Raw genomic sequence first — 25,916 nt, forward strand, 5'->3', positions numbered from 1 at the left:
ATAATAATAATAATAGTAGTAGTAGTAGTAGTAGTAGTAGTAACAGCAACTCATTGAAAACAAACAAACAAACAAACAAACAAACAAACAGTCTCATTATTAAAAATTTGAAACTAGACTGAAGATGGGGTGATTGAGAGTATAATCTAGCCCGAGGTGTCTGCATGTCTTCATAGAGATGAGTACACTAATCTCAAATGACAGGTTGTTGGAATGGTCTGAGTGATGCTTGGAAATATATTGTTAAAGCGGAGCGAAAGTGCCCACAATAATATAAATCAAATCCAGGTTCAGCAATCAAAGGTGACAGAATGCAAGTAATGACAGCATTTCTTTGCACTGATGTGATGACAGGATGGCATTTAAGGTATGCCCATCTTCTGCTTCTGGCAGCCTTACAGCTCCTTGATGAAACTATGAATGTACATAATGTGATAAATACCATTAAGCGGCTCAGAAAAGTGATTCCTGGTTATCTCCTTTGGAGAAGCATAAACAGAATCATTTCGGAAGCAATGGTGGGGGATACAATGCAGAAGGCTTGCCAACAAATAATGCTTCAGATAAACTCCTCTGCTATTTAGTTCCAAAGCGATTCTGTTTCTAGTGGGGTGTGTGTTTGTGTGTGTGCTAATTCATTAACTAAATCTCTTTGAATAACATTTCTCCCACTTAGGTGCCCAAGGAGATTCTACATTCACACACAGCTATTAAAAATGACGATAAGAATCCAACTATATTGAGAATAAGATTTTTAAATGTTTCAAAGATACTGTGATCATATGGCAGTCCTGAACATAGGAAGTCATGTTACAGGCAGATGGGGCTACTGACACCGGCTCCAGAGGGATAATAACAGGTTTAGTGGCAGAAAAGGCTCAGCACTTGTTTTCCAGGAGCTTGTGTCTGATGGCAATGGGCAAATGGATTGGAACAGACGCAAGGGGAATATGTGTTAACAGCTGGATGTGCCTCTGATTTGCTCTTTAGATTGAACAAACTGTGTGAACCGTTTGGAGCTGTTGTCTCCTGTTGTGAGGGGAAAGCAAAGGCCAAGCCCTCCTGGCTGTGTGAGGAGTTCCAGCATCTTACTGCTGCAGATTTGGGGCCTTTAGAAGCACATTGGAGGTGAGATGAACTGTTCTGTGCCACAAGTATCTTACCAGTCAGTGCCTGATGATTCACTTTCTGGGGGGAAATCTTGATGTGGCATCAAAGGATCATAGCATCTGAGTTTGGGTGTGCATCTATTGCTGAGGCACCACACACAAGCATTTGCCCTACTTTGGGGCCAGTAGGCATCTTGTTAGGTGTTAAGTTTCTTTGTCTGCTCTGTAGAGAGTCCTCACATAGTGCTTGTGCAGGCATGCTTTGCAAAACAGTGAAATTCCTTTTACCCACACGGACATGCCAGCTGTCCCTTCCTTGCATTACCAAGACTATAAAATACCTCTTGGTGAGCTTTTGATGTTTTTGGCCTCCTTAGCTTGGAAGTGCCTGAGTCAGTTCTCAGGCTCTGTGTTTAAGTTTCAGTTCTGCATTGCAAGCAGCAGGTTGCTGAAGACTTCCTTTCTTGGGAAGTATCTCGCATCTTTTTGCATGCGCATCCTCTGGGCGGCCTCCACTTTGTGACAAGTCTCTTAGATTTGGCATCCTGCTACCTCTTAAACCTCCCTGCCTGTACAGAACCTCACATCAGCTAAAACAGCCTTGCAACTCTCTAGGGCCCCTTGTGCCTCTTGAGCAATCAATCTTTTGTCCAGAAAAGATTGCTCATTATCTATATGCCTGTCAAATAAGTAGCAAACAAATAGAGGTTATAATCACACCAGGAAGGGTGACTGCTTTTTGGTAGCGGATGGCTTAGAGAGTCTGAGGTGCTTACATGACCTCCTAGCAGGTGGGTTGCTGTTATTGACCAAGAGTGGAAGGGGCAAGATGGTGGACTCACTGGCAGGAACACCAGGCTGGCTCTGCTGACCTCACTGCTGCCTCACCCCTGTTCTTTCTGGTAAGCCGCAGTGACTCACCTGCTGGGAGGTCAAGTAAGCACCTCCACCCCACCATAGTCCTTGCTTCCACTGTTTTTGCTGCTGCAAATATGCTGCCACTTAGAAACTGCATTTCTAGACAGTTGTCTTAATGCAAGGGTCACCTATGTGTGCCCATGGGTGCTAGTGTGTCCCCCAATGCTTCTTAGGGCTCCTGGGAGTGATTTCAGTAAATACCCCTTCAAAAATCCACAATGCAGAAGGTGCTGTTTGCTTTTCTTGCTCAGTACCTGTCTCAGACTCTTCCACATTAAGCCTGTCTCTTCCCATGCAGCAAAAAGAGATGGTAGGATTCTGAGATGATGGAAGATACTGTACTACTTGTACAGTGGGGAGATACCATTTCTGAATGCTCCCCATTACAAATACATTCCTGCAAGTAAAAAGCTAACACATCAGGGAGAAAGCTTGTAGCCCAATCTGCTCCCTTTTGTGTTTGTTTTCTTTTTGCAGGGAGTTCTTTAGTTACTGAAACATTCATTAATGTGACCACTGCCAGCAGTATAAAGTGCTAGAGAACATTACTACTGTGTTCTGCTGCCTCAGCCTTATAGCCTATCCAGGGTCCTTTGAATTAAAACAAAAACAGAACAATTAAAGAGAACGCCAGGAAAGAATCACACAGCTCCAAAGCGGGATTTCACAAAGAACTGGGGATATCCAATGCTCTGAATTCACAAAGAGGTTTGGCTTATTTCAAAACAAACACAAAAATGAATAGGTTTTCCGATGCTCATTTTCCGTGCACAAAGAAACCTGATGTCAGAACCTCTGACATCAGGTTTCGTTGTTCACTGAAAATGAACACTAGAGAAACAACCCATTTGAACAAAAATCCAACCAGACTGCTTTAGGTATACAAATTAGTCCATGCTAGTACCTAGACATTCAATTATAATATTCCCCAAAGTTGCAAACATCTGGACTGGACCCTTAGTGCTCGCTTGCACAACTTCATGTATCCTGTTTTGAGTTCAGCAGCTGCAGGATAAGGGAAGAGGTTACGCAACAGGAGACTTTTCATCTTCCTAAAAATCAATTAGGTGTTTTCTGTTGAGGAGTATTCAGCCACTGAACGAGTCTGTGTGCCATGCAAATAAAGACAAGTTTACTTTTGTTACATACAACACAGCACACTGACTCAAGTGACTTAAAGTCAAGTATTCAGCATAATTGTAGTGGCATTCTGCATATAAGCCAGGATCTGAGTTCAGTGGAGATAAATGTAGCCATTTGGCTCCAAACACATACCCCCCATCATTTATCCAATGAAAATAGTGACATCCTGTTTAATACTGCTACTCCTAATAAGAAGAGAAAAAGAAAAGAAAGCAATAGAAACTAAGTAATTGTGTATGTGTTTTAATAACTAAAATTGCTAAATAGCAATGGGGGAGGGGGAAGAGCCATTGCACTTTGATTGTTTCTTTGGTTAGAGGAATACTGTCAACAAAACAGGAAAGCAAATAAATATAAAATAAACTGATAACTTGTTGTTGTGTTTAGTCGTTTAGTCGTGTCCGACTCTTCATGACCCCATGGACCAGAGCACACCAAGCACTCCTGTCTTCCACTGCTTCCCGCAGTTTGGTCAAACTGATAACTTGGGTGGGATCAAAAGTTAATTTTCTTTGAGACATAATACCAATTTTGAATCAGATTTGCATATTGGGTAAAATAGTCATAGGCTTAGCTAGCACATTTTGGGCCACCTCGTATTGCCAGGAGCCTCCTTATTGTTGCCAATAGAAAGATGGAAATCTGGAGTGTGGGAACTAAAATCTGGATTAAAAGAATATAGGACTGGAACAAGGCTTGTGCTTAGTAGCACAATTCAGAAAGTATTTAGGTGATGTGTTTTCAGCTGTATAAGTGGCATTTGACTGCTTTCTCTCTTCACAGCCATAGCAAGATTGCAGTTCACCATAGTTCCATATGCATACTCAGTGTGCACTTTGAAGATATTCCAGACCTGTTACAGTTTTATCATTTGGCTCTCTATAATGAATTTGGAACCTTCAAGTAAAAATTGCTGTTTTCACTAGCTCATTTATTTCCTTCTCACTTTCCCCAAGTCTCTTGTAACATGAAGAGTCATTCCATGGTTTACTTTCTGGCCCAAGGAGGATACTTCCATGTTGGAACTCTCTGCCATGTAAGGCCTACATCATGACTGAAACATGTAGCCACATGGCTTTTCCTGGTCACATGGAGCTTTTTCACATCAGTAATGAATACTCCCATGAAATCTAGTACTGCCGTAAGGAATCATTATAGGTTTAGGAGGATCCATGTGGGAAGCCATGCTAAACATTTTCAAGTGAGGCAAGGAGAAGTAGCCTCCAATGGGAGGGTGAGTAGAGATTGAATGAATGATTGAATTGTGGTGGTGGAGAGTTATGGGGGCCCTTAATGACAACTCCAAACCATGGTACCCCTTTACTTTTGGGAGTTAAGGGGCATACCACAAAATGTAAGTGGAGACTCCCCCATGGCCCCTCTAAAATTTGGCCACCAGAATAAACCATTTCTTTCTCTTTAATAAGAATTGTGGTTGTGGGTTGTTGTCAAGCACATGGCAGGTGATCATATGTGGCTTGTGGACTTGGAGTCGTATAGACCTGAGGGCATACAGTACTCTCTTAACCTTAGAGCAAGCCTACAAAAACACATAGACCAGGTGTGGGGAAACTTTGGCCCTCCAGATATTGTTGAGCTAGAACTCACATCATCCCTGCTGGGGCATGTGGGAGTTGTAGTTCTGCAACATCTGGAGGGTCCCACCTGGTATAGATTGTAGACTCTAAGTTTGATTTAGGCTGTGGCCATGGTTGCAACTTACCCATTTTGTTCATTTGAACTAGGAAGAATGGCTCAGGACAAAGGACTCCCATGTCATAGTGTCTGTCTGTACAGTTCCCTCTTCTGCAGGGCCTTCTGTGTTATGGCAGAAGTCCTTCAAGAAACGCAGAGAACTAAGCAGGTGGAGCCAGTTTAATACAGGCAAATATAAAATCTCAGAAGAGCAGTGAAAGAGCAGCTCAAGGGCAACTCTTCTTAAACAACAACAACTATAAGTCAACACAGGCGCCAAGCAAACCAATTTACACTCCCACCACAGAGTCTTATTATGACACCACACTAGCTATCTGGAAATAAAATCCTTCATTTTAAAAACTTTCCTCTGTGTTTTCTTTGCATTTTCTGTCAGATCCTGGTTGCTGTTGTATTTTAGTCTTCTCAAAACAAATATACACATATATATTCACACTGGCAAGCTTATGCATGTTAAGAAAAACCAAGTATCTGGATACAATATATGTGTTCAAAGTAGTGCTTGTGCCAAGATCCTCTGTTTTATACATCACAATGTTTGTTGGGTTGCAGCTTAAAATTCACTTTCAGGTGCTGTATCAGTGTGGGATGGATCAACGAACCTATGAGGATGCTTTCAGTTGGTACCTGCTATTTTTTGCCAAATGTCAAGGTTTGACATTTGATGCTATTAGCTGTTATCAGTTAATCACTCATCCTGAGTTTTTTTTGTTTCTCTTGATCTGATATTGAACTGAGTTGTGCTGTTAAAATCAAATAAACAGCCATGGATCTGGTGTTGCTTCTTCTTGGGGGCAAGCAGCAATATTTCAATTAGTCCCCTTGTTCTCCTCTGTGCAATTGCTGTATCCCGGTGCTTTTTGATGTCTCTGATCGATTCCCTTGGGAAGGAGAGAATGACTAAGTATGACTCAGTGGGGCTGCCTTTGCTCTCAGATGAAATATTCTTTCCGGCTCTCATCCATGGCTTCTTGAAGGGTAGGGTCATTTTTCAAAGCGGCATCTGCGCTTTCGGCAAATTCGGTTCCCTTTGCTTCATTGGTGTGGTAGGTGCCCTTGTGCCGGTACATGTATCTCAGCATCACTACCAAGAGGCAAATCAAGACAAAAGCCACAGCTGCAATGACACCTATGGGGAGGAAGAAACATTTGAATGTTCCCTTTCATTAATGATTTCAAATAGCTGAAGGTTTTTTGTTTTTGTTTTGCATAGATGGATGCTTCTGCTGAAGCCTTCAAAGAGAAAGCATTCATAAACAGCAACACATCAGAAAGCGGCTTTGACATTGTGATCATGAAGACTGGATTAAGGAAAAAATATAAGCAATACAAAACAAAAACAAGAAACAACAAGATCACCCCCCCATATTTACATTTTGGTAGACTTGTTGCTGCACCCATGTTGGCAGCTGCTTGAGACTTTCAGATCTTGTCAGTGCTTCCATCTCCCATGGTTCTATGTATGTATGATTCTGAGCCAAACTTGGTGTGGGCCCCAGATTTTTTGTACAGATTATATGATTCTATGCTACTTAATCCCTTCTCCATTCCTGCCACAGACTCTCTCCATTGCTCCTAACCAAGCTTAAGTCTGAACCAGGAGTGTGAATAGAGTCAGTTTATATTGGAATTGGCAAAAAAATGAATTCCTCAAGCAATAATTCTAGCATGGTCTCCCCCTCTCCTCTCATTTCATTTTCTATAGTCCACCCAACCAGTCTGAACCAGGACTTCAGTTTTACTCATTGTTTGTTCTGTGCAGATCTGGGTCTGAGCTTCGACAGTTAGTCTTTCAAGCTTGGCTTACCACGAACATTTGACTCTGAAGCTATCAGCATACCTGGGATCCTGAAGCAAGCCCACAATGGTTACGGTATGGGTATGGGAAATCACTTTACCTGTGCAAAGCACACTCAAGTCTGAAGCATTAAGAAACCCTCAGAGCTTTTGCTGCCTGATTCCAGGAATCAAAGTTACTGCTATGAAAAAGAAAATTGCCCCTGTAAAGATGTTGCCTCTGGTATAATAATGCGACTCCAATAGGGAATTCATCAATTTTTAAGGCCCGTGATGGACTCTCAAAGCACAATAGGCTATAATGCTCTTTAGATGTTGTACAGTATTAATAAGCCTCAGGGACTCAGCACAATTCAATTTTCCTCCTAGTAACTTGTAGGAAGCTGAAATTAAAGTTACAGGAGATGGAACCTAAGGGAAATACAGCAGAACTTCACTAATTTCCACTAATGACAGGGAATCCACCTGGTGAATTACTGAAATTAGCAAGTACAGCAAGGAAGTGAGCAAACACAATAGAAATAAAGAAGGCCCAAATAATACATCTTAACATTTAAGAAGCTTCTTTGGGGAGAAATAGTAATTCAAGCGAACAACTTGAATTAGTACGACAATGTGCTAATGGGACTGTAGCAAAATTGCTGTAACAAGTTTCTGTCATGGTAGCTCTCATCAGTGGAAAAGCCTAGAGAGGGAATGCTCTTCTTAACACCAGTTGATAATCTAAGATGGTTTTGTATGTGCACGGATAAACTTGCAGAGAGACAGTGAAGTTCCGTGAGCGGGGAGAAAAAGAGGAGGCCTCACACAGCAAGTTTTTGGGACAGTATCATCTGGAATCCCATGACTTCAGATGCCCTGGGCTCTCGCAGATTTTAAAATGAGAGGTGGGAATGTGAGGATACCCACAAGGCAGAGCAGCCCCATGTGAGGCTGCTGTCTATAGTCTATATAGTAATCAAAGTATGGTACAACCAACAGGGATTGCATTAAGTTCCTGTGAGGAACCTTCTGCACATCCACATTTCTTAAGAGGCAATGGGTGATTTATGAGATGCCACTCTGAGCTCTGCCCCACACCCTCCTCAATCAGTTCTGGAAGATTAGGGGAATCTCCAGAACAGAATTAGGGAGTGCATAGAGGAGGCGAGTGGTAGGAAGTCCCATTGTGCAGGTGGGAATCCTTGCGCTGATGGGATGCTTACTTAGCAGTGCACTAGATACAAACCTTTGAAAAGCATTAAAGCACTCCCTTCATACTGGTCTGAATAGCTAGTGGGTTAAACTGTGTTTCCTGAATCAAGTTTTTGACCTGTTTAATCTCAGTTATTGCTTTTCACCTCTTCATTTGTCTTGACTGCAAAATCATTAATATTATTATTTCTTGTTGTTTAGTCATTTAGCCGTGTCTGAATCTTCAAGACCCCATGGACCAGAGCACGCCAGGATTCCTGTCTTCCACAATATTATTATTATAGCTTGCTAAATCATTAATATTATTCTTATTATTAATAATAATAAAATCGGAATTAGAGTAGACCCATTAAATAAATTTATTTGAATTAGTCATGTCAGTTGATGGATCTGAGTAGGGTTTATATGGATACAGCCCCTATTTTTCATCTTCTATACCCTCATTTTACAGGGTTTATCTGTTTAGTCCTTTGTGTGTGGGGGGGGGGTCAAAGTGCTCAATTTAGCACTAAGGGGATTGTTCCATCAGTGCAAGGATTTCTGCCTGCCCAACTGAGCAATCTTCCATTTCTTTCCCCCACACTGTTCTGAGGGTTCTCCTGACCCACCAAAGTGGATTTAGAGAAGGCAAGAGGGGTGCATAAGGCAGAGGGGTAGGGAAAAGCCCTACTGCACTAGTGGAAGTCCTTGTGTTGGTTTCTGCTAACAGAAAGAACTGGTTGAATCCTACTATTATCTGTGTATGGTTTTCTCTAGACTTTAGCACTCTACCTGGGACTGTGCAGTCCAGACCTACTTTCTCTCTGTGACGCTGCATTTAAAATAATGATAAAAATTTATGAAATGATATTAAATACCTCCTGATGTAAACATACAATGGCTTTACTTCCTGTCTCTTCCCCCCTCCCAACTAGGAAGCCTTCCGGGTACATATGCCTGCTACATCCCTGGGCTGCTTACCCCATCCATGCAAGCACCAAACATATTTTCTGCCAATTCTCTCTGCACTTCCAGTGCCATGCTCCAACCTGCTTTCAGCAGGTCTGTGGTAGTTTCAGCGAGGTTGTAATTATAAGCCAGACTTTTAGAAATCTGGAGCCTTGCCTTTTTGTATAAATGTCTTACATACAGAGAGTGCACATTTTGTTGTACCCTCCCCATAATATTCCACCCTCCCCAAGGAAGCCGTCATTGCATGTGCTAGAAAGTCTGCTGTATAGCAGCTTTATGGATGTCTTTTCAGGTTTGGCCTGAATGGTTTATCACATTTTCACAGACTATTAACAGAGACATATTGCATCACACCATTGATTTTTCAACAGAAAAGCTGAGTAGGTGTATATTATAATACTTATTTTTTCTGGGCATAGGCAGAGAGTCCCGTTTTGTTTCTTCTGTTCTGTGAAATACAGCCTTTGTTCAAGCAAGATTGTGTTCTTACCTCCGATGACTGCAATATCAGCTGCAGTCGGAGAGCTTCCAATATTTGCAGCTAGAAATAGAATATACAAAATCTAATTAGATAGGAGATCTCGGGTGATAAATAACCACAGCTACTGCACTGAATGGAGCAGCATTCTGTTTTTTTTTAAAGCATTCCATTTGTTTTCTTCCCATGAAACCAAGAATATGAAGGATCTGGACTGCAAAGGGCAGTAATTAGAATCCTCAAATTGTAGCATTGGAAAGGGACCTTGAGGTTCATCTGGTCTAACCTTTTGCAATGCAGGAATCTCAACTAAATCAAAAAGAAGCCTAATTCAAGCATTGAGGATGCCCCACACTAAGGATGAGAAACCTGAGACCCTCCAGATGCTGTTGCACAACGACTCCCATCACTGCTGACTCCAACATCAGAGGGCCAAAGGTTCTCCATCCCTGCTGTACACACTGAAAATATATCACTAGCACACCAGTGTAGTAGCTCTGCAGCCCAAGGAAACATCTACAAAATGTTACAAATATTTTCTGTCAACGTTTCTGGGTGAAAATTCAGAAAGCATAAGCATTTCCTCCCTCATTTTCCCTCACAAGCACAAAATCCATGAAAGAAACGTGTATGTTCTAAGTCGAATGGCAGAAGATGTGTCAATGACACCTTGATCATGTTTGGGACTTAGACTGATGGATTATGCATGATCCTGGTTTGTCTTTCACTTTGTGTACTTGACATATTCTACATTGTTTGGAGTCTTGCCTGTGAGACCTTAGATTCTAGAGGCTTGGAGCCTAACCTGTAGGAGTAAGAGAAAACCCTATGCCATGTCCCCACCTAGTAGTGGGCAAGAATGGTTTCCCCTGCAGAGCTCAAAAGTTGGGCAAGCTGGTATAGTAAGTTCTGTTCCTTCAAGCATCGGTTTTAGGACTTTATAAGCTGCCATCAATGTTATGTATGTATAATGTTGTAGTAGTAGTATACATCTTTAGTTTGGAATTTTTCTCTTGAGTTATAAAAAGAACGTAAATAATGAAGTGATCTTTCAAAAAAATCACACAGTAGGAGGCTGCTTTTGGGTCACTATTTTCCCCCCCTTCCAGTTTGAAATTGGCGGGGAATCTCATCTGCCCTTTCTGATGAATGTGGTTCTACTGTGAGTAATTTCTCTCCCTTGGCTTACAAGTGTTGTAATGGGCCCAAGACTTATTCAACTGGCAAATCTGTCCCTGGCCTGTACCATTTCATACCACAGGTGGGGACTCACACGGCTGCATGTTTCTTCATAAAACTCATTGAAAATGGGGAAATGAGGCTTGGCTAGGACATTAATTTTTATTTTCTATGTGCAGAGTTGTTAAGAGAATAATTCAGTAGTGTGAATGCCCCACCCCCCCATAGTTTCAACTCATACAGCCCATCCACAGTTGTACCATTTCAGTAAGAGCAAAAGTCTGTCTCAAAAATGAAGGCTGGGTGTTTACTACAATTGACTGCTGCAGAACGAACAACAAAGATGGATATCTAGGTCATTTGTCATAAACAGGTGCAGTTTTTGTGAAGTGGCACTTGCTTACTACAGGGCTGAATTTGGCTTCTGGAACTCCAATTACATTCTCTACTGGATTATAACAATGCCAGAATTAGATAAAACCCAACATTGGTGTGTGTGTGTGTGTGTGTGTTTTTTAAAAAAAAGAATCTAAGAAAAGGAATTGGTTTGAGAGCGTTATGAGAGGTTGAAAAAAGTAGGCATGAAATCTCAAATTTAATTATAGCCCTCACTTTAAATAAGAAAATTTCAGACTAATAAAAGGCAGGAAAAAGGGGGTGGGAGCATTTTGCAGGAAGAAAGGAAACTTCAGACAAATCCCTTTTTCTTTCCCATTATCTTACAAGATACTTAATGCACCAGCAAACTGAGAGGCTCTTATTTCCCTAGTTCCGCTACCCTGCCCTTTTCTCTTTCTATCTGCTGTAATGGCTATGATCTTGCATTGAAGTTGTATATAAATAAATGGGACCAGAGTGCATAGGTCGGAGACTGCAGCTACCACAGCTACACACAAATAGCACAACTCTAATTTAAACACCTTGAACCAAGCACAGTAAGCTTTCGTAGAGGAATTCCAGACTGTTGCTGATTTGGGGTGGATTCAATCACATACTGGCACATTCAGGTTGTGTAATTAATGTTGATTGGGAGGTCTTTTCCAACAAACTCACTTCCCCCCAAAGATCAGACCTTTTAGAATAAGAAATGTGACAGGGCAATGCACCTGCACTTGCTTTGATGCAGCACCATACAGTGGTACCTCAGGTTAAGAACTTAATTCTTTCCGGAGGTCCGTTCTTAACCTGAAACTGTTCTTAACCTGAGGTACCACTTTAGCTAATGGGGCCTCCCACTGCCGCACAATTTCTGTTCTCATCCTGAAGCAAAGTTCTTAACCCAAAGTACTATTTCTGGGTTAGCAGAGTCTGTAACCTGAAGCACCTATAACCCGAGGTACCACTGTATAGAGTTCATACCAAAAAATTGAATGAATGCTCCTCAACAGCCATTTTTTAATCTCCCCACATAGAATCATAGAGTTGGAAGAGACCACAAGGGCCATCGAGTCCAACCCCCTGCCAAGCAGGAAACACCATCAGAGCACTCCTGACATATGGTTGTCAAGCCTCTGCTTAAAGACCTCCAAAGAAGGAGACTCCACCACACTCCTTGGCAGCAAATTCCACTGTCGAACAGCTCTTACTGTCAGGAAGTTCTTCCTAATGTTTAGGTGGAATCTTCTTTCTTGTAGTTTGGATCCATTGCTCCGTGTCCACTTCTCTGGAGCAGCAGAAAACAACCTTTCTCCCTCCTCTATGTGACATCCTTTCATATATTTGAACATGGCTATCATATCACCCCTTAACCTCCTCTTCTCCAGGCTAAACATGCCCAGCTCCCTTAGCCGTTCCTCATAAGGCATCGTTTCCAGGCCTTTGACCATTTTGGTTGCCCTCCTCTGGACACGTTCCAGTTTGTCAGTGTCCTTCTTGAACTGTGGTGCCCAGAACTGGACACAGTACTCCAGGTGAGGTCTGACCAGAGCAGAATACAGTGGCACTATTACTTCCCTTGATCTAGATGCTATATGCTTATTGATGCAGCCCAGAATTGCATTGGCTTTTTTAGCTGCCGCGTCACACTGTTGGCTCATGTCAAGTTTGTGGTCAACCAAGACTCCTAGATCCTTTTCACATGTACTGCTCTCAAGCCAGGTGTCACCTATCTTGTATTTGTGCCTCTCATTTTTTTTGCCCAAGTGCAATACTTTACATTTCTCCCTGTTAAAATTCATCTTGTTTGTTTTGGCCCAGTTCTCTAATCTGTCAAGGTCGTTTTGAAGTGTGATCCTGTCCTCTGGGGTGTTAGCCACCCCTCCCAGTTTGGTGTCATCTGCAAATTTGATCGGGATGCCCTTGAGTCCATCATCCAAGTCGTTGATAAAGATGTTGAATAAGACCGGGCCCAAGACAGAACCCTGTGGCACCCCACTAGTCACTCTTCTCCAGGATGAAGAGGAACCATTGATGAGCACCCTTTGGGTTCGGTCAGTCAGCCAGTTACAAATCCACTGAGTGGTAGCATAGTCAAGACCGCATTTTACCAGCTTCTTTACAAGAATATCATGGGGCACCTTGTCAAATGCCTTGCTGAAATCAAGGTAGGCTACATCCACTGCGTTCCCTTCATCTACCAGGCTTGTAATTCTGTCAAAAAATGAGATCAGGTTAGTCTGACATGACTTATTTTTCAGAAATCCATGCTGACTATTGGTGATCACAGCATTCCTTTCTAGGTGCTCACAGACTGTTTGCTTAATGATCTGCTCCAGAATCTTCCCTGGTATTGATGTCAGACTGACTGGGCGGTAATTATTTGGGTCCTCTCTTTTCCCCTTTTTGAAAATAGGGACAACATTTGCCCTCCTCCAGTCTGCTGGGACTTCGCCTGTTCTCCAGGAATTCTCAAAGATGAATCACAAACCAACCTGAACAAATGTTTATTCCACAGGCTGTCTGAAAGCACACCATGGTTTTATTACTGTTGCCAGTGATGGGTTGAATTTTATTTTATTTCTTTTTTTGTGAGGTGAAAGCCTGGAGGAGGGAGCTTTTGCAAGACACCCTCAATTCCCCTTCCTTCAGTGAGTTCATGCTTTTGTTACTGTTGTTGCCAGCCGTTTTCTTGTCAGACAGAGCCAATGAGCAAGAATGCAGTGTCAGTTATTCCTCCTCCTTTTCACTTCCACTTATGTTTACTTGCTCATCCCTGCTTGGCCAGAGGGAGATTCAGGTGAATAAGCTACCCTGAAATGGGGAAGAGGAGGAGCAGGTCCAAGGGGGCTCTTGTCAGTGGGCTTCCTGCTGGGATATGGGCTCTCAGCAGGTGCATGACCATGATGCTGGCCAGGTTTTCATTCATCCCATGCCAAAGTGATGGATTTTGTTGGGAAAACCATCCTCCCACTTTGCAACTCAGCACCTATTTTCAGGTGTGTGTGGATTATTACTATGTAAAATGGTGGCCACTCTTAATGCCTGAGCAGCCTCTGGACTGCAACAGGTTGGAAGGAGGCTCTCTATTGCCTCCTTTAACTCTCTATTGCCATGTCACAGTCCTGACAACAACAACAAAACCTCTACTATTTCCATTTCAAGGAAATCTCTCACTGGTGCCCTTGAAATGCAAATAGCAATTTCAAGAGAGACAATTTTGTTTGCAGTGGGAGAATGATTGAGATTTCCCCTCTCCACCATCCCAAGACTCCTAACTACATAACAAAAAGGGGGGCACATTAATTGTGTTCTTGCTACTACCACTGTCTAGTTTGGCCCACAGATTACACTGGGCATGTGGAAAGGAACCGCTTTGTCCTGTGTGAGGAATTGGCAGTTCTCAGCAATGTGACCCAACCCCTAAGAAGCTCCAGTTCTAAATCTTAAAAGCTTGTGCCCGCTCTGCAATAAGATCTGCCAGTGCAGACTACACTGCAGAAGAAAAGGGGTTGGAGGAGGAAACAGGACAGGGATCACATTCTGTATTTCTGGCTATAAAATTACAAACCACACAGCTTCTGCAATTGTGTCCATCCTCCCTGCTTTTAGTGTGTATGTTTTTTTCTCTTGCCAACACCTGTCATTCATTGATTTGCCATATAGATTTAAATCTCAGGCTAGAGGCCAAGGAGTACAAGAAAAGATTGCTAAAGGTCACTTGACTTGTTACATTTTAGGTGCTCACTGAAAAATAAAGTGTGTGACAAATGCAGGCATCATGCAGGTACAATTATTTGGAACACAGGAAGCTGCCTTAAACTGAGTCAGACCATTGTCCCAACTAGCTCAGTATTGTCTATGTTGACTGGCAAGAGTTCTCCAAGATTTCAGGTAAGGGTCTCTTCCAGGCCCATGGGTGTAGGCAGGATTTTTGTTAGTGGGGGGAAGAACTGAACTATCTGTGATGCAATTGGTCAGTTAGTTAAGTATTTTCATTTATTTACTTGATCTGGGTGTGGGTGTGTGCAGATGCCACCCTCTGCTGCCCTCTGGCTGTGCCCATGTCCAGACCTACCTGGAGATGCCAGGCATTGGGACCTTTTGCACGAGCTATGTCCTTCTTCATATTGGGGAGTCATGATTGACTGCAAGTTTATATTTAAAGTACATTTGGAGCCAAGCCCAGAATCGCCCCAACACAGTGTGTGAAGTCATCTAGGGTAGACTTTCCCCAGCCTGATACTCTCCCATAATTTCTAACCATTGGCCATGCTTGCTGGGGTTGATGGGAGCTGGGGAAGGCTGGCCTAAGGGTGCATGAATCAAGAGAGAGAGAGCTTGCAAAATCCCATTTTCTAATAAAAGGATTCTGTTCAAACTGCATATTGAACAGTTAAAGCGTTACCCATTATCTAGTTGAATACTTGCTGCCAACTCTGGTGCCCCACTGGAGTTGGCATCCACTTTTCTGAAGGGGTCATCAGAGCAAATTCATCAATCTGACACTCTCTCCGCTGAAAAACCCATCACCGCCTTCCACGAGATGGTGAAACTCATCAACGCCGCTCTTTGAAAATTAAGGAACAGTTTCTCATCTGTCAATCTGGACAGGAGATAGAATAATTTGGCCTCCATTTATATGCTAAATTATTACAAGGATAATAATGGTGGGTTGGGGAGGGGGAAATATAACAACCACACTGATTGTTTAGGTGACTGTAAATGGATCGTCTTCAAAAGGCGAGCTTAGAGAAAAATGCAGATAAACACACAGATTGCTTCAAAATCAAAACACTTAAGGCCCGGTGTTCATCCTTCTAGAACTAATGGCCATTCAGAGTGAACGGGATTGTGCCTCGAATTGCATTCAGATGCAAATATTTAATTGCCTCGGTAGCAAATAAAATTATAGGCCCCAGGTATTTGCTGGATGTTTTTCCACAGAAACAACATAGTTAAACTGTGGAGTATTTGATGAATTAAATTCATTATGTTAATGCACTCCATATAATCTGAGCAGCCCACCTTTGGCTTGAAAAATACAGCAGAACTGCCGGCGTTGATTCCTGCTGCCTAAGACTGCTGCTGTCACTTCCATTAATTAACCTAGGGGCTTACAGTTTTCTTAACGCTTCCTTAAAAATAAGAATCAAAGAAAGGCAGTAGTCCTGTGAGCCATAGCAGTGTTATCCGCGTGGTACCATTGCTTATTGATCAGTGCAGGGCGATGGGTATACAGCTCCCAGAGGATAGATGCTCTTTTGTTTAGATGTTCCAAAGGCAGCGAACAAAGATCACATATTGTGGTCAGGAAAACAACAGCAGTTTTTTTTTTGTTTTAAAGGCAACCCAGATGAAATCCAGTGACTCTTAAATATCTTTGTTTCTTTTTTTGTGGCCTTCAGATAGTGATGCCATGAACCTAATAAATAGGGCTGATTGTACTCTGGCATGTTCTACTCAGTTTGAAATTCTGTGCTGAAAGCCAGATTATACAATGTGTAGCTTCCTTTCCCTTCTTCTTCTTCTTTTTTTACTTTTATTAATTACAAGTGCAAGTTTTGTGGGGAGCAGAGGATAATAGTTACCAGGAATTTAGCATTTGGAGAAGGGGAAAAAGTTATCTTTTCTCTCTCCAGCATGACTGGAACATAAATTGCCCTCCTACGCATGGCTAGTAGTTGCGTGTGAAGACCCCCAAAACCACCCCCCAAAATAAATACACAATAGACACAGAATTTTAGTTTAAGGTTTTTGGCAATAATTTTGGCCAGAACTTTATTGAATTACAGCATGTGAGTGGTTGCCTAGGCATTGGTTCCCGACTACCTGACCCTGCTCCGTGGCAGGAACAGGACTGACAACTGGACTCCACCAGAGGTCAGTAAGGGAAAACATGCTGGGGGAGCACGAAGTTGAGTGCAGGCTCCAGTTCACCCCATATGTTCCCAGGGACTCTGGCGTGGCCCTAACCCCTGAAAGGGGATAGGACAAAAGCAAGGAGAGTCCCTGGATTCCTTTAACAGAATTCCCTAGCAGCAGCAATGGAGGGGCAGGCACAGCCAACCACTTCCCCTCTGCAAAACATTGAACCAATGCCTAACCACCAACCTTACCTAGTTGTGACAATTTGCTACACGGTAGGCAAAAACCAAATGGCAACAGCCAATCAGCCAAATGGCAAAATTCCTACTGGGCCCCTGCTCCACGACAGATGACCCCTAGACAGGCATAGCAAGGCCAAAAGGACAGCCCTAAGTATAGGGAAGGAGGGCGGGTGATCAGATGCACGTCGCAAGAAAGAGAAAGCTCCCAGCGATGTACAGCAGCTTAAATGGCCCCTTGGCAGCCAACAGACAACCAAACAGGCCAAATTTCTGCCCCAGCAACCGAAGGGCAACCAATGGGGTGTTGCGGCTATCCAAATGGTACCGCCCCACCACGGGAAGGCAGTTTGGGTGATCTCACCACAACCCGTGCTCTCCATGATGGAGGACATGATAAAATAAACAAATTATACCCCCCGCCCAAGTATTGGTACTCTATAGGAGGGGGCAATTTCATTTTGAAGAGAGGAGAGATAAACCACACCTCCCTGCAACCTGCATTTCTCAAAAGGATCATACATATACAGTGGTACCTCGGGTTACATACGCTTAAGGTTACATACGCTTCAGGTTACAGACTCCGCTAACCCAGAAATATTACCTCGGGTTAAGAACTTTGCTTCAGGATGAGAACAGAAATCGTGGTTTGGCGGCGCGGCAGCAGCAGGAGGCCCCATTAGCTAAAGTGGTGCTTCAGGTTAAGAACAGTTTCAGGTTAAGAATGGACCTCCAGAACGATTTAAGTACTTAACCCGAGGTACCACTGTACACACACCATGCACACCTGTAATTTATAAGCAAAAGGGTGGGAACATAGCTACATACTGCACATTAATGCGCCTGTAGTTTGGCTTAGATAACCGAAATCCACAATTTAGAACACATTATGCAAATATACACCAAGCTGCTGCATTTGAATGATGCCGTGTGAGGAGCACACAATTTAGGATTTTGCAAAGCCTAACAATGATTTGTCAAGAACTGAGGTAGTAAAAGGTTTTTTGTTTTTTGTTTTAAAAAAGGAGAACTAGAATGAATTAAAGGAGAAGTGGTTAGGGGACAGATTAGAAGATTACTTTTTTTTATCAGGTATAGGAAAAAGTCTTCAGGGCTCTCAGGTGCCTTGCCAAAGTTTTCCTTTTTTTTGTGAGCTTCCATCCACCACTACTGGTGCATTTCCATGTTATTCCTTCTTAAGGTTTTATCTGATCTGCCCTGGTATCATAGTGGAACCTTGTAGGCAGAGATGTCATTGTCCCTCTCAGTAGCAGATGGCATGGTAGGATGCCACCATTTACCTGGCCTCTGGCTGGTTGTATTGCTTACAAGGAGGTAAGCATTCTTTCTTCCCCAAATGTCCTGAAACAATGCTCCCACGAGACACTTTAGAGCAAACAAAATGGCGGACACTAGAAGCATCTGCCTATGTCACACACATCTCTAAAGATAGAAGATAAGATTACAGTGGTACCTTGGTTTACAACCATAATCCGTTCTGGAGGCCCGTTTGTAAACCAAAACAGGTTGTAACCCAAGGTGCGCTTTTGCCAATGGGGCCTCCCAAAATTTTTTGTTCGTAATCCCCCCCAAAATGGGTTGTAATAAAAAAAAAGGTTGCAAACCGAGACATGCACATCCGGGTTTGATGTGTTTGTAATCCAAAACGTATGCAAACCAAGATGTATGCAAACCAAGGTATCACTGTATAGCTCAAAGTGGATAATGGAATAACATACAGAATTTTGCAGGTTATAGGTGCCTGGTAAAAAATAATAATATTGAAGAGAAATTCTTTAAAATTCCACACAGGGTCTCCCTCAGCCTTGTCGGGATCAAGCTTCAGTCAGAGCCTCCAGCTCTTAGCTCTTAGTCCAGAGGAATTTGGCCACCCTCCAGGTGCCCGGCTTGATTCCTTATGACCTCCCATCTGCGACTCCCGGCAAGATCAAAGGAGGTCTCCAATCGGCGATTCTCCTCAACGTGAAGAAGAACACACCACTCCACCCCCACCTCCATTCCCAGGGGGGGGGGAAAGAGACAGACAGAAATATATCTACATGTCTTTATTCCTGTCTTTCAGCAGTACAGAGAAACATGTCTGTACACTTTGCTTCCCAGTGCAGAGAGAGAATAAACTCCACCCATGTACTTCCAGTACAGGGTCATGTGCTGCTCTGAGGTAACATCCGGCTCTCAGAGCACTTTACAAACAGTCCCTGGTTCCCACGGTACAATCCAATAGCATCCAGATCCTGTTTACCATTCCAGCCACCTGGTGCTTGCTTCTGCATTGCTCCTTTTTCGTAACAAGCCTAACCTGTCAGAGGAAAGACTTCAAAGTATTCTGCCATCCAGAAATCTTTAAAAATAATTCATGTTCATTTTAGGGTTATCAACAAAGTATTATTTTCTGACATTATGTGCCATTTGATAAATTTATTTATTTAGTTATTTATGAGGCAAATACTGTGCTTTCTGAGAAAATTCTGCACAAAGCAGGCTACGTTGTTTTCAAAATACAAACCCATTATATTAAACTTTTTAAAACACACAATCGGCAACAATAAACAAGAAGATTGAGATCACCATCATAAAAATGATAAGCCATGTAAAGCAATATTATTATTATTAATAATAAATATGGAATAAGATAATCCTCATCATGCCAGCAAAATGCTTGCTGTTGAACTGGATGCAGGGAAAAGCTATGAATAGCACTAGCTTTGGAAGATGCTGATAACAGACGTTAAGATTATATAATAGACAGATCTGAAAATTTGTTTGCCAAATCCTGTTTTTAGACATGCATGTGAAATAACTGCTTGTGTCAAAGTCAATATTGTGTTTATCAAGTGGATCTAGTCAGAAGCCATTTTCTTGTGGGTAAAACAGCCGCCGCAAAATGATGCTATGCACAAGCTATCATGTGATTTGAGACCTCAACATACATAGGAAGCTACATTAAACCAAGTCAGACCATTGGCCTATCTAACTCGGTGCTGTCTACATTGAACGACAGCAGTTCCTCAGGATCTCAGACAAGAGATCTAACTCTACCTGCAGATTCTGAGGATTGAATCTTCTGTATGCAAGGCAGTTCCTCTGCCACTGAGCTATGGACTTCCCCATCAGCTACTGCCCCTACCTTGTACCTGGTGTTTGATTTGCATTTTCTCCCTTTCTGCCATTCTGCCTCTGCCATATGATGTGCCACTTATGAACCATGAGCACAAACTGTCAGTTTGCACATCACTAGAGTTCATGCCAGAGTTAGTGGTATGCAAAACCATGGCTCATTGTGAATGGGTCAGCAACATCTGCCAGCCAACCATGTTGAAAATACAGCTGCAAATGCAACATTTTAAGTGAGTTTTAAGTGCATTTTACAAATGTGACACTAAATGGCAAATTCCACATATACTTTACTACATTTATTATAAAGGCATTTTCACAGTGGTTTTTTTTTTTTTTAAATATAACTGTGTAGATTCAGCCTGGGTCTGGGCAGAAGAATCTTTGTGCTATCTGTGGTACTTGCTGTTTGGTACAAACTGTTTGGTCCTGGGGAAATCCTCCTCATATTTCTAGATTTACTGCTCAGGAGGGTGCACAGAGATGTTGCTGAAACCATCATCTTGTTTTGCGGAAGGGTGATTCATTCTTTGGACAGAAGAGCCAGCAATCCTGTGGGGAATTTTATAACCCCTGTGAAGTGCAGCACCACACAGGAAGTGTTTTATCTTTCTCCAGCTTCACTGTCCTTTGAAGTTAACCTTTGTTTTGCCCCATTACTCTGAGAAGAGCAAAGTTCCATGGGTGCATTGCACATTCAGTTTGGATTTCCTTTGGAAAGAGGTCACTAGAAGCTTATTGGAGTTTTGTAACATTTATATTTTCAAATAGACAAGTCAAGCTTAGGTGGAGACACACAGTTTAAGCAGTCAAGCAGCCAGTTGAAACCTGGTGCTCCTACATCAAATCTCCAGGGAGATATCCAGCACCCTAAGATGTTTACAGAGCCCAAATTTCTCTCTCTCTTCTCTCTCTCAAATTTTCAGAGCTCCTTTATCACTGACAAGTCTAGTTGGGAAAATAAATCTCTTTTAGTTTTTTCTATACCAAAAACATTTTAAAAGTGCTTGGCCTTTGGGCCTATTTGTCTGCAAATGTGGAGATCTCTCATGTCTGCAATTTTCAGACTAATTGCACACAAAAGACATGGGGAAATTTAAGTGATTCCTTTTGTTGTTACCCATTTCAGACCTTGTGGCAGAACTACTACAGTGATCCTTCCGAAATTTGACAGGAGTCATGCTCTCTGAAGTGGTGACTCAGCCTGCAAATTCCATCCAGTTCTGCTCCAAAATGAAAAGTTAAAGATGGTTTCTTTTTGGAGGGTGAGTGAAATCACATTTTAGAGATGCCTTGCCGTGGCGAAAGGGCTTGAAGAACTCAGAGAAGCTATGAACTATGCCGAGCAGGGCACCCAAGATTAACAGGTCATAGTGGAGAGTTTTGACCAAACGTGATCCACCTGGAGGAGGAACTGGCAAGCCACTCCAGTATCCCTGCCAAGAAAACTCCATGGACAAAGACAACAGGCATATAAAAGTTATGACGCTGGAAGATGAGCCCCTCAGGTCGGAAGGTGTCCAACATGCTACTGGGGAAGAGCGGAGGACAAGTACAAGTAGATCCAGAGCTGATGAAGCGGCTGGGCTAAAGCCGAAAGGACATTCAGTTGCGGATATGCCTGGAAGCGAAAGGAAAGTCCAATGCTGTAAAGAAAAATATTGCATAGGAACCTGGAATGTAAGAACCATGAACCTGGGTAAGTTGGATGTGGTCAAAAATGAGATGGCAAGAACAAATATTGACATCCTGGGCATCAGTGAACTAAAATGGACAGGAATGGGTGAATTCAGTTTGGATGACCATCATATCTACCTGTGGGCAAGAAACCCGGAAAGGAAATGGAGTGGCCCTCATAGTCAACAAAAGAGTGGCGAAAGCAGTGCTGGGATGCAATCTCAAAAATGATAGAATGATCTCGATACGAATCCAAGGCAGACCTTTTAACATAACAGTAATCCAAGTTTATGCACCAACTACTGGTGCTGAAGAAACTGAAATTGACCAATTCTATGAAGACTTACAACACCTTATAGAAGCGACACCAAAGAAGGATGTTCTTCTCATTATAGGGGATTGGAATGCTAAAGTAGGGAATCAAGAGATAAAAGGAACAACGGACAAGTTTGGCCTTGGAGAGCAAAATGAAGCAGGGCAAAGGCTAATAGAGTTCTGTCAAGAGAACAAGCTGGTCATCACAAACACGTTTTTCCAACAACACAAGAGACGACTCTACACGTGGACATCACCAGATGGGCAGCATCGAAATCAGATTGATTATATTCTCTGCAGCCAAAGATGGAGAAGCTCAATACAGTCAGCAAAAACAAGACCTGGAGCTGACTGTGGCTCAGATCATCAGCTTCTTATAGCAAAATTCAAGCTTAAACTGAAGAAAGTAGGAAAGACCACTGGGCCGGTAAGATACAATCTAAATCAAATCCCTTATGAATACACAGTGGAAGTGAGGAACAGGTTTAAGGATTTAGATTTGCTAGACAGAGTGCCTGAAGAACTATGGATGGAGGCTTGCAACATTATACAGGAGGCAGCAACGAAAACCATCCCAATGAAAAGGAAATGCAAGAAAGCAAAGTGGCTGTCCAATGAGGCCTTACAAATAGCGGGGGAGAGAAGGCAAGCAAAATGCGAGGGAGATAGAGAAAGATACAGGAAATTGAATGCAGATTTCCAAAAAATAGCAAGGAGAGATAAGAAGGCCTTCTTAAACGAGCAATGCAAAGAAATAGAGGAAAACAACAGAATGGGAAGAACCAGAGATCTGTTCAAGAAAATTGGAGATATGAAAGGAACATTTCGTTCAATGATTGCCATAATAAAGGACAAAAGTGGTAAGGACCTAACAGAAGCAGAAGACATCAAGAAGAGGTGGCAAGAATACACAGAGGAATTATACCAGAAAGAAATGGATGCCTCGTACACCCCAGGTAGTGGGGTTGCTGACCTTGAGCCAGACATCCTAGAGAGTGAAGTCAAATGGGCCTTAGAAAGCACTGCAAATAACAAGGCCAGTGGAAATGATGGTATTCCAGCTGAACTATTTAAAAATTTAAAAGATGATGCTGTTAAGGTGCTACACTCAATATGCCAGCAAGTTTGGAAAACTCAGCAGGGGCCAGAGGATTGGAGAAGATCAGTCTACATCCCAATCCCAAAGAAGGGCAGTGCTAAAGAATGCTCCAACTACCGCACAATTGCACTCATTTCACACGCTAGCAAGGTTATGCTTAAAATTCTACAAGGAAGGCTCAAGCAGTATGTGGACCAAGAACTCCCAGAAGTGCAAGCTGGATTTAGAAGAGGCAGAGGAACCAGAGACCAAATTGCAAACATGCGCTGGATTATGGAGAAAGCCAGAGAGTTCCAGAAAGATATCTACTTCTGATTCATTGACTATGCAAAAGCCTTTGACTGTGTCGACCACAGCAAACTATGGCAAGTTCTTAAAGAAATGGGAGTGCCTGATCACCTCATCTGTCTCCTGAGAAATCTCTATGTGGGACAAGAAGCTACAGTTAGAACTGGATATGGAACAACTGATTGGTTCAAAATTGGGAAAGGAGTACGACAAGGCTGTATATTGTTTCCCTGGTTATTTAACTTATATGCAGAATTCATCATGCGAAAGGCTGGGCTGGATGAATCCCTAGCCGGAATTAAGATTGCTGGAAGAAATATCAACAACCTCAGATATGCAGATGACACAACCTTGATGGCAGAAAGTGAGGAGGAATTAAAGAACCTTTTATTGAGGGTAAAAGAGGAGAGCGCAAAATATGGTCTGAAGCTCAACATCAAAAAAACGAAGATCATGGCCACTGGTCCCATCACCTCCTGGCAAATAGAAGGAGAAGAAATGGAGGCAGTGAGAGATTTTACTTTCTTGGGCTCCATGATCACTGCAGATGGTGACAGCAGCCACGAAATTAAGAGACGCCTGCTTCTTGGGAGGAAAGCAATGACCAACCTAGACAGCATCTTAAAAAGTAGAGACATCACCTTGCCAACAAAGGTCCGTATAGTAAAAGCTATGGTTTTCCCAGTAGTGATGTATGGAAGTGAGAGCTGGACCATAAAGAAGGCTGATCGTCGAAGAATTGATGCTTTTGAATTATGGTGCTGGAGGAGACTCTTGAGAGTCCCATGGACTCCAAGAAGATCAAACGTATCCATTCTTAAGGAAATCAGCCCTGAGTGCTCACTGGAAGGACAGATCGTGAAGCTGAGGCTCCAATACTTTGGCCACCTCATGAGAAGAGAAGACTCCCTGGAAAAGACCCTGATGTTGGGAAAGATGGAGGGCACAAGGAGAAGGGGACGAGATGGTTGGATAGTGTCTTCAAAGCTACAAACATGAGTCTGACTAAACTGCGGGAGGCAGTGGAAGACAGAAGTGCCTGGCGTGCTCTGGTCCATGGGGTCACGAAGAGTCGGACACGACTAAATGACTAAACAACAACAACAAAGTATAAAAATGACTGGCAGGCTTTATGCTCTCTTGAGGGCCTACTGTGTGTGCAAATTTCACCCACTTCAGTCAAAAGATAGAGAAAAGTTAGAGCCTTGTTGTTGTTGGCTTCCCAGTAGTGAACCAGGGAGGATAGTGGCATTGACATTGGAAGACCAACAGGTCTCAAAGAAGCAGCAAAAATCACAGGCTGCACATGGGCGTTTGAACAGGAAGCAGGACTGGGAATATAAACTTGGGTTAGTCGCAGTGAGTAAAAGCGTAAGCTTCAGGCCTTCCCTCCACTTGAATCTGATGAACTCACATTTCAGCCAGAATACTGCTAACCACTACTTGACATATAGGCTGCACCATAGCATTGCTTCGAAAGATGCAGTGGCTTCCAGACATAACTTTTTCGGGAGCATTGCCTCAGCATATTTGGGATTGTTGTTTTGTTCTGCAAAAAAAGGCATGCTCTGTGAAAAGGCTGCAATAATCCCTTTGGCACAGTAGCAGCTCATACTGGGGGGAGGGGGAGGTACAATAGGAGTAGCTGCCTTTTGCTAACACCCCATGGAAATTTTGCTGTCACAGCAGCATATGATGTTGGAAGGTATTTTCAGACTAGCATGACAGGGGGTTATTGACAGGTTTTTAACAAAAGACAGAGCACCACAACCTGAAAATGATTGGATAGTGCAATCCTATACATGTCTTCTTAGAAATGACTCCCAGATAAGTAGGTATCAAAATGCAACCTATGACATATAAAACAGGGAACCTGTGGCCTTCCAGAAGACTACAATTCTCATCATCTGTGTCCTCTGGCCACATTGGCCAGAACTGTTGGGAGTTGGTGATACAACAACACCAGGAGGAAAAATATTGCCCATTCCTGCCTTAGTCTTTAAAGCATGGACACCCTTTCACACTTGGGCTTCCTGCTCTGAATTAGGATGACAGTTCTTGCTGCTATGAGCCTAGTTTATCACCTCCACACCATGGCTCTGAAAACTCCAGCTGACCGATGAGATATTCTGTGTGGTGTATATAAGAGTCAAAACTTGTATGAGTCTTTTCCCACTGATGAAAAATTAGAACATGCTAAAGACAGAAAGCCTGGGTGGAACTCTGAGATCTGATGGCAAGAAAAGCTTGTAATAGTAGGACAGCCATTTGATAGGGGCTCTTATTACATAAGATACTGCATGCTTTCGAGTTAAACCCTGACAATGTGTTCAGGCGAAGAGTTAGTGTTTTATTAAAGCCGCCTAAAGAGATTCATGTCTGAGAGTTTGACGCTCTGCCTTCCATAACCACACATAACACACTATCCATTCAGC

General features: G+C 42.7%; 1 protein-coding gene across 2 annotated transcripts in view; it reads right to left on the minus strand.

Annotated features, from left to right (window-relative positions):
* Positions 1–5,027: 5,027 nt before the first annotated feature.
* The window catches only part of GYPC (glycophorin C (Gerbich blood group)), a 34,645-nt gene continuing 13,756 nt past the window's right edge, over positions 5,028–25,916 (minus strand). The window contains exons 2-3 of one of the 2 annotated variants that reach the window (XM_053402875.1): positions 9,319–9,369; positions 5,028–6,015 (exon numbers count right to left, since the gene is read on the minus strand). In XM_053402875.1, coding sequence (XP_053258850.1) covers positions 5,819–6,015; positions 9,319–9,369 — 248 coding nt within the window. In that variant the 3' untranslated portion in view covers positions 5,028–5,818. The remainder of the gene's footprint in view (positions 6,016–9,318; positions 9,370–25,916) is intronic. The other variant, XM_053402883.1, reaches the window with a different exon arrangement.

The sequence above is a fragment of the Podarcis raffonei genome, chromosome 1 (genome assembly GCF_027172205.1).
Source record: "Podarcis raffonei isolate rPodRaf1 chromosome 1, rPodRaf1.pri, whole genome shotgun sequence".
NCBI lineage: Eukaryota > Metazoa > Chordata > Lepidosauria > Squamata > Lacertidae > Podarcis > Podarcis raffonei.